Genomic DNA, 13,851 nt, shown 5'->3' on the forward strand with positions numbered 1-13,851 from the left:
AAAGAGAGGAGAGGTCAGGAGAGAGAGGAGAAGAGGACAGAGTGGAGAGAAGGTAGAGAGGAGAGAAGAGAGAGTTTAGGAAAGGAGAGGAGGAGGGAAGAAAGAGAGAGGGGAGAGGAGATGTGAGAAGAGAGAGGAAAGGAGAGAGGAGAGGGAAGGGGAGTGAGGAGAGGAGATAGAGAGGAGAGGTCCGGAGATGAGAGAAGAGGAGAGGAGACGAGGAGAAGGGAGAGAAGTGGGAGGAGAGAGGAGAAGAGAGAGATTAGAGAAGCAGGAGGAGACAAGGAGAGGGGAGAATGGAGAGAAGAATGAGGAGAGAGAAGACGGGAGAAGAGAGAGAAAAGAGGACAAAGGCGGAGTGGAGAGGAGAAGGGAGAGAAGAGAGAGGAGATGAGGACAGGGGAGTCTGGAGAGAAGAGAAAAGGAGACAAGGAGCGAGAGGAGACGAGTAGAGGGGGGGTCACAGCAGCTGTAACCCAGGCAGAGGTGATTGGAGCTGGGGGAGCACACATGAGGTCACGGCGTACGATGGAGCAAAGTCAGCACATCCGACCGGGGTTATAATTCTCCCACAGTTTGAAGGAGTTTGAATTTGGCAAGCAGATCGGAAAACTCTGGAATCGTCAGTCTGACAATAAAAGTTCTGAGCGTTCCCTCTGCTAATGCCACGTACATACTTATTATTCGTTTATAGGTTTATAGACCGTAATCAGAAAAGTGTGTCAGTTTATTATCAACTTCGGTGGGGGAAATGGTTAGAATTAATTAAAGGTGCTCTAACTAATGCCCTTTTCGCACTGGATTAGTCTGATTTAGGATCCCCTGGAAAATCTGAATAATTATAGACATCTTCTGTATTTATAGTCCCGTGTGAATCGTGTACGTCTGTGAAAATGTCTCGAAAATCCCCTAAATTTTACCTCTGCAAACTCAGGGCTCCTAAGGTGAGTCTGTAAATGTTTCTCGTCACTGAGGGTTTTTCGTCGCTAAATGTTTGCAGGCAAAAATGACAAAATATTTTATCAAAAGTGCCTTTTGTTTAGACCAAACTCAAATTCACAGACAGACAAAATTAAAAACTGGGACTAAATCGTGGGCCAAACTAAATATTTATTGAAAAATTTCAACAACATCTGCATGTTTTCTCTTCTTTCGAGATATGTAATGTTAAACCTTGACTTATTAATAAATGTTTAATAATAGTTTTGCCTAAACATTGAATCAAGAACAAGCAAAATATAAAATAATAACAAAATTTTAGATAAATAATGTCTCTATAGTCTATCTGTAGCCGGCGGGCAGCTCACAGGCCAAATATTATATGACGGGACAAATTTGACATGTCTGGTTTAGACGGTGACAGCGTTTTTGGGGCTTAAAAACACAAAAATCTGAAACCACCCTCCAGAGTGGAAAAGTTGAATACGCTCCGCCGTAGTGTTTCCGTCGACACTGCCCAAGACGCAAAACTCTAGTCAGATCTGCTCACGTCGCGTACACGTTTACGTCACATACATACAATCGAATTCCACACACTTTTGCGTCAATGTATCCACACAGATTTCCTCCCGAAAACTAAACGCGGAATAAAAAGTGAAGACGCGACGCTACTTTTGCCTTTGTCATCATATAAGCGTTGCCTAATAGTGATTTAAAACGTCTTTACTTTACGTCTTTATTTTAGGTCCAAAAACGAACTAAATCAACAATATTTATTTTCCACTCTGATTCAGTGATTGTTTTTTTTAAATATATAATTAAAACGTAAAAACTGAACATGTGCCATTCAACTATATCCATGTGCAATTATTTTTAAGCCATTATTTATTATCTGTTTTATTGCATATTACCTTTTTCCTGCCGTTTTTGAATTGCGCGTTGCAACACTGGAATTTCCCCACCGTGGGACTAATAAAGGCATATCTTATCTTATCGTAAAAACCTTAAATCAAACTGCGGTAAAGATTTGACCCGAAAGTACACCTCGTTTTGAGCAGCATGGAGCGTCGATGGAGAACTTTGGAGTTTTTGGTGCAAAGTTTGTAAAGTTTGGGCCTAGTAGCGTAAACAGACACGGCAACTGAGACTGTTTAAGAAGAAATCTGATCACGGGCATTATTATTCTTCAGTGCAGTTGGATAAAAACAAACTTAGAATAAAAGCAACGTTGGCGACACGATGAATGAAAAGGTTCTTGTCTTGTTTTGGTGTGTGCCTCGGTCCAACATTCCCGGAATAAAGTCGGAAAAACAATTAGTTCGCTGACATTGCTTATCCGGTGTGGACGTACACAAAAAACACAGATGTCGAGGGGTTATTTCAGTTTTATAGACATCCCTAAATAAAACTAATCCCGTGCGAAAAGGGCGTAAAAGGTGCATTGAGCAACTTTTCCGGTGGAGGGTCCGTCAAGCGCTTTTCTTCATGGAGATGTTATTGCTTCGTCTGGAATGTTTCCCAGTATGGCATTAAAACTTTCAATCTTTACGAAGACCGAACCAGACCAAGTAACAGGTCAGATCAGTGGAGAGGCGACCCCGTTCACAGTCAGAATACCTGTTTTTCAATGCATTTTTTGAGTTATAAAACCACCTGTAATTGAATAAATTTAAGGTAGAGCTGTTTAATGTCACACTGTGGAACATTCCAAGCAGAGCAATGACATCTCCATAGCAACAAGCAGGTGATGGACCCCCAACCAAAAAGTTATTGCTTTGTCTGGGACGTTCCACTTTCTTTACAGCTATAATATACCTTGAAAAACATGCTCTTAATGAGTGTGGGCGCCTCTCCACAGATCTGACATGGTAACCGTTCCATGCTTGTCTCCATAAAGATTAGATCAATGCCATACTTTGGAACATTCACCTTTAGGTTTTTCAATTTCCAGTCCTTATTGACTTCACTTGAAAACACCGAATGAGAGGATGAGTCCAAAGACATTATTACATACAGGTCTACATTATTTTAACTTGTATAATTTAACTAGTTAATTACACAAGGTTAATCGACCTTTTTTTCGCAACGGTTAATGGTTTTCTACGGCAAAATATCTGTAGAAATGTCTCGCGTGTTCTCCACCAGCTTCATAAATCTGCCCCATCGCCAAATCTTCAACCAACAAGGTCCACAAAAGATAAACATTCACCCATGAAGAATTTATCCACAACTATCAAGGTAAGAAAGACGAAAACGTAAAGGCGAACAACGAGCGAACTCCTGAGCAAAACTAATGTTAGGGTCATGAATAAAACTTCAATTCAATTCAGTTCAAGTTTATTATATATATATATAGCACATTTAAAACAACTTCAGCTGACCAAAGTGCTTCACATACAAGTCAACAAAATAGAAGAAACTGTTACAAATACACATATACAGAAAAACACCAAGATAACCTGACTAGCTCGTACTAAATGCCAGGATGAAGAGGTGAGTTTTCAGTCTTAAACTGCGTTACAGACTGAGAGGATCTGACAGGAAAAGGAATGTTGTTCCACAGTCTGGACCCTGCCACAGAAAAGCCTCTGTCACCTCTCGTCTTGAGTCTAGTTTTGGGCACGACCAACAGGAGCTGGTCGGCTGATCTCAGGGTCTGGGCGGAGTACAGGGCTGCAGTAATTCCCTCAAATAGACTGGACCCATAGAGTGCAAACATTTGAAAACAATTAATAACATTTTAAATTGCACCCGATATAAATCAGGGAGCCAGTTCAGGTTGCACAGAACAGGTGTGATGTGTTCACGTTTTCTTAGGCTGCGCTCAGACTGCAGCCTGAAGTGACCCAAATCTGATTTTTTGGCCCCTATGTGACCTGTATCTGATCTTTTAATGACAGTCTGAACGGCACAGATCCGATTTTTTCAAATGTGACCCAGGACACTTGGATATGTGGTCCGATACATAACCGATCTTTTGACATGCGACTTCAGTCTGAACGGCCAAAGTGCATTCATTTGACCTACACGTTATCAACAAGCCACAAATGTCACTATTCTGCGCTGAAGTAGGCGAAAATTGTTAATGAACTCCGTTTCACTGAAGTGAAGCACATCTCCACTCACCACTCTTGGCTCCATCTCCACATCCACACGTTCCTTTCAACGGACGTTGCTACAGCTGTCCTACAAAACACCACGGCCAAAAAACCTCGTCCTTCTTCTTCTCAATTTCCTCCTTAAAACAAGTAAGTTGTTCATGTTCTGGCTCCGGTACGAGAGGAACTTTAAAATCTCCAGGTGCTCAATGCTCGCATCCATGTTTGGACAACTTCCGTAAACACAGAGCACGCTCGCTGTGGTTGACGTCATCGTGTCTCCAGTGCGCATGCGGGACACTTTCGGGCCGTTTACTGTTCACACAGGGGATCGCATACAAGTCACATTTAATTGGAAATATGAACGACCTCGCAAAAACATCGGATTTCACACAAAAATCGGAATTGAGCGTTAAGCCCTGCAGTCTAAACGTAGCCTTAGTATTTGTCAGGAGACGAGCTGCAGCTTTCTGGACGTGTTGTAAGAGCCCTGGTCTAACCCTACATACAAAGAATTACAATAGTCCAGGCGTGATGTTACGAAAGCATGGATAGCTTTTTCGAACTCTGCCCGTGGGAGGTAGGGCTTTACTTTAGCGAGGAGCCTTAACTAAAAGAAGCTGGACTTAATCACAGAGGTAATGTGCTTGTCCAGTTTGAACATGGAGTCCACAATCACTCACAAAACATAAGTAAGTTGTTAACTCAGACTGATTCTACAATTAAAATTAAACATTGATTTCATGATGTTGATATCAGCACAGAGAGATTGATTTGTGCAGTTACGAATGCGAGACATGTCTAGGATACCATGACGTTACTTAGTTTTGCTTTTCGTCTTTCTTACCTTGATAGTTGTTATCCTTTGTGAATTGTTGGTTGAAGATTTGGTGATGGGGCAGATTTATGAAGCTGATGGAGAATAGGTGTAGCCTGATTCATCAGCCGGTTTCACTTCGTACAAACCGTCTGACCTCGTAGTGTTAGATTTCATTCGCTCAACCGTAGGCAGGTACTTTTTATCATTTAACCAGTCTCTACTATTTGGTCGTGACGTATGTAATGCGCTGCTAACAGGGCTAAGTGGTATATTAAGCTTTTCCCAAATCCCATAGGAAGAAGAGCAATAACGTCTTTCCCCTTGATAAAATTCACAAAACATTCTCTTTGTTCCGGCGTTAAATCCTCAATCTTGGGAATCGTTGACAACACAGAATGTCTGGCTCTTCGCTGATTGACTGTGCCCGAACTTACATTTCTGGGGTTTTTTGCGAACCATCTAGTGTATTCCAATTCCTGACCTTGTCGCTGGAGAGAAATGAAATTGAGGGGAGGCACTAGGTGGCGCCAGTCTGGCTAGAATACACAAGACATTTACGCAGACATTTTGCCAGAGAAAACCATTAATCGTAAGTTCCACAAACCTACAGCGCAGCACTTCCTGCCTTTATGAAAAAGGTCTATTACCAAGACTAGTGATCAAAATGTATAAATTAGCCTGGAGGACGAAAACTTGATTCAGTCCTTCTGAGCATTTCCTTGAATAGATTGTAAGATATAAATAGTAAGTATGTAAAGAATGAGCTGCACCATTGGCCTCATGCGTTCATAGTTCGCTAGTGTCAACAAGCCCCAAACATTCACCAAGAATCCACATCCCCACGTCCAATATCAATAGTGGAAGGTAACAAAAGTACGAAAGTAAAAGGACAATACTTCAGTACAAATTTTAGGTATCAGTACTTCATTTAAGTGGATTTTACAGTGGATACTTTTTACTTTTACATCACTGCGCTTGAAAACGTGTATCTGTACTTCCTAATCCACTACATTTTAGATCTGGACTGAAAAGTTAAAAAAGTACTTTTCTTTATGGTTTGAGATCTGCTGAGACTTCATTTTTAGCGCATTTAATCTGAGTTTCTGAGTTCATAACTTTGAGCAACACAAAAACACAAAAACGGCTAGACAAATAAAGAAATCAATTGAATCACTTAAAATCTGAGAATTTCTTTATCGAAATCACTACATTTTTAGATGTAATTGTCCTAGAAGTCTCCACAGTCTGCAAAACACTTTTACTTTTTACTCTTAAAGTCCATTTTTAAACAGGTTACAAAGATTTTCTCATGAGATACTTTTACTTGAGTAACTTTTTGCCTCTGTATCTGTACTTTTATTTAAGTAACAAAACTGAGTACTTCATCCAGCCTTGTCTAACGTTTGTTCTCCGTGTTTTTCAGCGGTACGGCCCAGTGTTTGGGTTGGGTCTGGTTTATATTAAAGGACAAATTATGCTAAATGGGCTTTTTTCTTTTTCCTTTTTTGAGCGTTTAGCTGTTGTTGTCTCATTAAAAACATATCTGCAGTTATATTTAGCGTCTTTCACACTAGTTTCAGTGATCCTCGTGTGACTGCAGCGCTGTTAGAGGTTTGTGGTAAAAAGGGTTTGGGAGGAGTTTGTAGTAAATGTAAATTGCTGCATTTAAGTTAAACTGGATCTGAGTTTGGAGGAGTAAAGGGAAAAGTGAGAAGGAGCAGGGAGGACTAAAGGGGAGAGTGAGGGAGAGGAGAGACGGGTTCTGGAGGACTAAAAGGGGAGAGTGATGAGGGAAGAATGGCGAGGTCTGGAGGACTAAAGGGATGGGGGCGGGGGAGGCGAGGAGGGGCGGGTTCTGGAGGACGAAAGGGAAGACTGAGGGAGGAGGAGGGACGACTAAAGGGAAGAGTGAGGGGAGAGGAGAGACGGGGTCTGGAGGACTAAAGGGAAGAGTGAGGAAGGGGAGAGGAGGAGTCTGTAGGACTAAAAAGGGGAGAGTGAAGGAGGATGAGGGATGGGGCCTGGAAGACTAAAGGGGAAAGTGAGGGAGGGAGAGAAAGGGTTTAAAGGACTAAAGGGAAGAGAGAGGAAGGTGAGAGGAGGAGTCTGGAGGACTAAAGGGAGAGTGAGGGAAGAGGAGGAGGGAGGTCTGGAGGACTAAAGGGGAGAATGAGGAGGAGCAGGTTCTGGAGGACTAAAAGGAGAGAGAGTAAGGAGGAGCAGGTTAAGGAGGACTAAATGGGAAAAGTGAGGAGGGGCAGGTTCAGAAGGACTAAATGGGAGAGTGAGGAGGGGAGAAGAGGAGTCTGGAGGACTAAAGGGGAGAGGGGGAGGAGGGATGAGATCTGGAGGACTAAAGGGGAGAGTGAGGGAAGAGGAGGTGCAGAATCTGGAGGACTAAAGGGAAGAGTGAGGAGGGGCAGGCTCAGGTGGACTAAAGGGGAGAGTGAGGGAGGAAGAGGGACGGGGTTTGAAGGACTAAAGGGGAGAGTGAGAAGAGAGGGATGGCGGGGTCTGGAGGACTAAAGGAGAGAGTGAGGAGGAGCAGGGAGGACTAAAGGGGAGAATGAGGGAGAGGAGGGATGGGGTGTGGAGGACTAAAGGGGAGAGTAACTGAGAAAGAGAGGCGAGGTTTGGAGGACTAAAGGAGAGAATGAGGAGGAGCAGGTTCTAAAAGAGGAGAGCATCGCCCACTACTGGAAATCTCAGAGGTCACCTAAGGCAGCACACACTTAGATTTAGGCGTTTTTGACGAGAAAGTTACAGGTTTACCTAGTTTCCACTAACATTGCCAAAAAGGGACTCAGAACATTTGATAACGTTATTCCAACACCATGTGCACCGTTTAGTAGCGAGGAAAGTGGATTTTTAGTGTTTTAGTTCCACTTGAAGTCTCTATTGGCAGTAAAGCTATGATAATGTTTGTGTCTGAGCCTCGGGAGGGCAGGGGTAGAACGGCCCACATGCGAATACAAAAGTGAATACAAAAGTGCTGAGGAGGCGGAACAATGAGGCAAAGGGACCTTGTCTGAAGCGATTCATCTCAAGGCTTTTCCATTCACAAAGTACAGTGGGCTTTTATGGCTGGAATCAGAGGATGGTTGCTACAGTAACCCATCGCGGGCTCCCCCAGTTCTGCATGCCAAACTTTATAGAATCATTTTGAGTTTTTTTTTTTTTTGAAGCGCTGGATTTTAAGATTCTGGTGCAGCGGCTGGATTCGAATAGCAGATGTGTGTTTTTGTGGAAAAACAGGGCGAAGGAGTTTCCAGCAAAAAGAGATGGAGAAGAGGAGGCTGCAACGTGGTTCGTCTTTTGTATTGGCGACGCTGTATTACGCAAAAATTTTGGAGCTTCCTACCCCCATATTATTTTGTTCCCTTGTCAAAACTAATCCTAAAGTATGGGAGACCCGGGATGTTTGTCCTTGGGCGATATGACCAAAAAACAAAAACAAAGAGCAGTGGGTGAAGGTCTTTTGGGTCATTTTTTATTTGGTTCCATCTCTAAAGTTGTACATTCCAATTCATTACAAGCTGAAGTCAAAAAAGCTGTTTATTCGCTCCTCCTCCACAATAAACATTTCACAATAAACCTTAATATCACATTTTAGCTCGTGTTTACATTGTCAATTTAAAAAAAAACTACTACTCTTTACTGTAAATGCTACAACAAAAACTGACAAAGACGACAAAATTTACTGTGTCCAATTGCCCCGTAGAAGGGAAAGCTGTAACGCTGACCCGATAAAGGAATAATTGAAATGGGAACAACAGTGCTGCCCCCTCCTGGTGTTCTCTCCTGTCACTTTTAGGGTTGTCAAAAGTATAAAAATGGACGAACAAGCGAACTAGATACTCATTTCAGCATGTGGAAAATGACATTCTACTGTCTAAAGAGTGTTTTTTTTAATCATAATTATGGTATCGGAACCAGTATTGAGTATTCCTTAGTATCAAAACTACATTTAAACTGGAAAAAGAGGGGAGAGGAGGGGTGGGTTCTGGAGGACTAAAGGGAAGAGTGTTTTTTTTTATTATCATTGTGTTGTCGAAATCAGTATTAAGTATCCCTTCGTATCAAAACCACTTTTAAAATTTTAGTATGGTGACAACACTTGCTTTCACACTAGCGTATTTTTCGGACTATAAGTCACACTTTTTTTCATAGTTTGGGTGTTTCCTGCGACTTATACTCCGGTGCGACTTATGTATTTATTTTTTCAGACTGACAGCCGTGAGAGTGCACTCTAGGCTTGTGTATCAGTTTTCTGCGCGTGTCTCCTGCAGAAAAAGCCGCTGTCCTGCTGCAAGTAGTGAAATCTGCAGCCGAAAATGGTAATCGAGCAGCAGAAAGAAAGTTTGGAATGTGCGAGAAATTTGTGAGGGACTGACGTAAAGCGGGAATGGAGAACACAGCTTCACGGCAAGGGTGCAGCATGCCTGGACTGGAGTTGCTTAGATGTGACACCGAGGATGAATAATTCAATGGATTCAATGGATTTAGTGATTTGGAGTGAGATCGAGAGTTTGGTAAACTTATGTTCTGTTGTTTATGCTATAATTATCTAAATAACTGTTCATATGTTACGTTAACATACCAGATTCCTATTCAGCCTGTTGTTCTTTATTCTATTGTTAGTACTGTATCTTGCCTTTCAAGATGAAATGTTGGTTCCTGGTCCCTGATTTTATATAAAAAAAAAGTATGACTGATACTCTGGTGCAACTTATATATATTTTTTTCTTCTTCCTTATGCATTTTTTGGCTGGTGCGACTTATTCTCCGGAGTGACTTCCGAAAAATACACTATATTTTGAGAAGTATTAGGAATAAACTTGGACTAAACCCAGAACTAAACCTCGATTAGACTACAAAATAAACATTAAATCTAAACTACCGGTAGGCTCAGACCCTCCCAACCGAAAACAAGTGTAAACGAAATCTTAGAAATCTTTGTGCAAAGCTCCCCTAGAGGCATCTGAGCATGATTTAGAGACACCAATTATAATTCACTTTTTATGAAATGTCACATATTTGGCACGTCCTGCTTTATGAAATACGACTGTCATAAAATAAGTTGAATAAATCTTGATTGGGAAACACTTACGCCTTCCTGCCACAGATGGAGCCCTTGTACCAGTTGCGGCAGGTGCTGAAGTACTTCTTCTTGGTGCCCATCACCTGCTGCAGGGCGCACACGTTGGGCCTGGGGAGAGAGGACATGCTCGGTTAGAACACCAGGGGGCGATGGGGAGGAGGCACACAGATGAAGATAGATAGAGGAGGGGGGAGAGTTGAGAGTAAACAGTGATAATTTATGCAGTGACAATGAGAAGTGTGGAGAGATGTGACGGATCTGGTGTTGCATACACGAGTTAGATGTTCAAGATATGAGGAAATTAAAGGAAAATTAGGAAGGATTTTAAAAGAATATGCAATAAATAAGGAAAATATAATGAATTCAACAGATTTCAAACTTTTATTAATGATCCTATATTACACAAAACGGATTAGTGTGAGCTTTATGTCATGTTATAATGTTTTACTTCATCAAAAATTAGCTTGAGTTGTGTGTTTTTTATTCACACGTGTTTGAGTAACATTTTATTATTAGTCTGTCTACATCTCCAAAGCTCAAAATGTTCTGTTCCACACGAGAAATCAATCAATTCCAGGGCTATAATCATCCAAATGATTCTAGTTAAGGTGTATGGAGTTTAAAAACACAATGGAGCACTGGAACTCAGCCTAAATATGAAGGGTTTGTGTGTTAGAAATGTATGAATGAAACAAAACTCCAAGTATTTTTGTGATGAGGAAACAACATTATAACATAAATCAGAAAATAGTGTAATATGAGCAGTGTTGGGAAGTTTACTTTTAAAATGTATTCCCCTACAGATTACAGATTACATACCCTAAAATGTAGTTTGTAATGTAATCCATTAAATTGCTTAAAGTGAGTAACGTAATCTGAATACTTTGGATTACTTGATATTGTCTTGCTTTTTAAAACTGCATGAATGTAACCAACCACATCCTGAAAATTCTTGTTTGTTCTCATCAAATTGGCCCTGGTTTAGTCCTGGTTTAGACCTGGTTTAGACCTGGTTTTTTGGACCTGGTTTAGTCCTGGTTTAGACCTGGTTTTTGGTTTAGACCTGGTTTAGTCCTGGTTTAGACCTGGTTTAGTCCTGGTTTAGACCTGGTTTTAGTCCTGGTTTAGACCTGGTTTTAGTTTAGTCCTGGTTTAGTTTAGTCCTGGTTTTAGTCCTGGTTTAGTTTAGTCCTGGTTTAGTCCTGGTTTAGACCTGGTTTAAGTCCTGGTTCCTGGAGTCCTGGTTTAGTCCTGGTTTAGTCCTGGTTTAGTCCTGGTTTAGACCTGGTTTAGTTTAGTCCTGGAGTCCTGGTTTAGTCCTGGTTTTAGTCCTGGTCCTGGTTTAGTCCTGGTTTAGTCCTGGTTTTAGTCCTGGTTTAGTCCTGGTTTAGTCCTGGTTTAGTCCTGGTTTAGTCCTGGTTTAGTCCTGGTTTAGTCCTGGTTTTAGTCCTGGTTCAGCCCAAAATGTGAAAACAGGAACATACCTCTGTGTAATCCATTTATTTCAACAAAGTAACTGTAATCCAATTACCACTCATTGGAACAGTAACTGTAACTGAATACAGTTACTCATAATTTGTACTCTGATTACGTAACTCCGGTACATGTAATCTGTTACTCCCCAACACTGAATATGAGCCCCTTAAAGATAGCAAATTATTATATAAATACAAACTGTGTATTAGTTATTTGCTCATAGCACTTGAAAAGGACGGAATATAAATTCAATCTGGGTAATGTGGCAAAAAGTGGATAATGATTTTTAATGATATGGACAAAAAATAGCCAATTTTTTCCTTCAAAGTCTGAACTCTGCTCCAAATCTCCTGCTTTTACTGACAAAGTATTGGCTGTATTTCTCCATTAAAAACGCCCACGCGGAGCATTGACCATTAGACACGGCCAAGTCTGGATAAGAATTTGATTAATCACACAGAATTTACGCATGATAAAGCAAAACATGTAATCAGCCTATAAATGAGTACATAATGGTATCTATCGATCAAACTGTCAATTTGATAGACTGTACAAAGAAGTGGACTCAGGGAATGTGACGTCACCCATAGTGTTCAGCTCCAGTCAAATGAAGCTCACGAGGCTAGTAGTTATAGGAGCAAATTTGGAGCCGAGTTTAGGAATAGGATTTACAGACAAAATAGCGAAATAAAAACACTAGGATCATGTAGAGCGGGTTAAAACGAACATTTTAAGACAGAAATGACGAGGCTCACAGCAGCAGTTATAAAGAGAGAGGTGACAATAATTTCATGTAAAGTCAACTGGAGCCAGAGTCGATGGAGCTGGAAGTGTGCCCATGCTCACTTCCTATTTGAAACGCACCAGCAGGTTAGCTCTGTCCATTTATAGTATATTATATAGTATAAAATAATAACTATGGTCACTTCACAGTTACTGCAGGTGGTCAGAGTATCCAAAACTACTACAAGAAGAGTATTGTGACATCAAAACTATATTACGCACAATAATATCTTGGGCTGTCACAATATATCGAATTACAAGTTCCTTTGCTTAAATTCATGGTTTTATAGCAGCAACAGCTTATGGACATTGGGAACTGCATATCCCATGATTCATTCAATTTTTTACTTGAATTCTTGACATTATAATGGAAATAATTCACACCAAAATCTTGTCAAGGTATTTTAAAACCCAAAAAGTCGCTCTCTCCTCTCCAAAATATCGCAAGAAATATCGTACTGTAAGATGCATGCCATGATAGAAATCTGGATATCGTTACATCCCTAGTAATATTTATTTCTATTTCTATTTTAGTAATGTGATATAGTCAGACAGGCAACATATAAAATCAAGTTCTATTTCTAATGACTTAAAAAATCTATGTTATAAAGTTGTTTCCTCATCACAAACAGACCTGGAGCTGTGTTTTGTTTCATTCTCACATGTTTAACACACAAACTCTACATATTTACGCTGAGTTCTTCTCTCAAACTGAAAAAACTCTACTCTACCTTGTGATGTCATGCAATAATTCAAGCGCTCCACTGTGTTTTTAAACTCCACACACCTTCACTAGAATCATGTGGATCATTTCAGCTCTGTAATTGCAAATTTCTTAACTTGAAAACTACAACTACATGACATTTTGAGAGCATTTTGAGCATTGGAGATGTACATAGACTAATAATAAAGTGTTTGTCAGACTTGTGTGAATGAATTAAAACATGTTTTAACATGACTTAAAGCTCACAAAAGTCAATTTAGGACCTAGGGTATTAAAATAGATACTTAAAACTACTACCCATCTTTGTCAAGTCTTTGTCCATCTTTGCAAATATGATAACAGTACCATATCCATCTCTTACCCCTCTTTCCTGGCCCGGATGCGGCTGTGTGCCACTATCTTGTCGTAGGCGGAGGAGTCCACGTGATCCAGGGCGCAGAGGACCCAGAGGGCGCAGGCGGTCAGGCAAAGCAGCTTCATCCTGGTGGAGATGTTCTGTCCTCTCAGCCTCTCTCTCCAAGTGTGATGGAGCCCCGCGCAGGAGGAGGGGTCTTTATACTCACACTACCCCGGGACGCGGGGAGGGGTCGCTGGAGGATACAGGGAGGATCTCGGGGAGGAGCTGGGGGTTAGACCGGGACTTGCAGCGGCGCGGAGCTACAAGAGCCTGGGGACCTGTCCAAAGTACTCACAATTTGTTTTGATTTTAAAGCAGTGGTGGCTGAAGTGCTCTATTTTGTTAACTTATGTAAAAATGCAGATAGAGGGGAAAAAGTTACTGAAGTAAAAGTAGAAGTACAACATGGGAAAATCTACTGGAGTACCTGTTTAAAAAGAGTAAAAAGTAAAAGTATTTTGCAGAGATTTTTAGAACAATTAAAGACTGAAATGTAGTGATTTTGATCAAGAA

The 13,851-nt window shown here is 41.0% G+C and overlaps 1 protein-coding gene across 2 annotated transcripts in view; it reads right to left on the reverse strand.

Moving 5' to 3' along the window:
- Positions 1-13,424, reverse strand: part of postnb (periostin, osteoblast specific factor b) — an 87,189-nt gene extending 73,765 nt beyond the window's left edge. For both annotated transcript variants that reach the window (XM_055148028.1, XM_055148027.1), the window contains exons 1-2: positions 13,303-13,424; positions 9,968-10,066 (exon numbers count right to left, since the gene is read on the reverse strand). In XM_055148028.1, coding sequence (XP_055004003.1) covers positions 9,968-10,066; positions 13,303-13,421 — 218 coding nt within the window. In that variant the 5' untranslated portion in view covers positions 13,422-13,424. The remainder of the gene's footprint in view (positions 1-9,967; positions 10,067-13,302) is intronic.
- Positions 13,425-13,851: the final 427 nt, after the last annotated feature.

This window comes from Boleophthalmus pectinirostris, unplaced genomic scaffold (genome assembly GCF_026225935.1).
Source record: "Boleophthalmus pectinirostris isolate CB_2022bp ecotype Guang Dong unplaced genomic scaffold, ASM2622593v1 HiC_scaffold_9, whole genome shotgun sequence".
Classification (NCBI taxonomy): domain Eukaryota; kingdom Metazoa; phylum Chordata; class Actinopteri; order Gobiiformes; family Gobiidae; genus Boleophthalmus; species Boleophthalmus pectinirostris.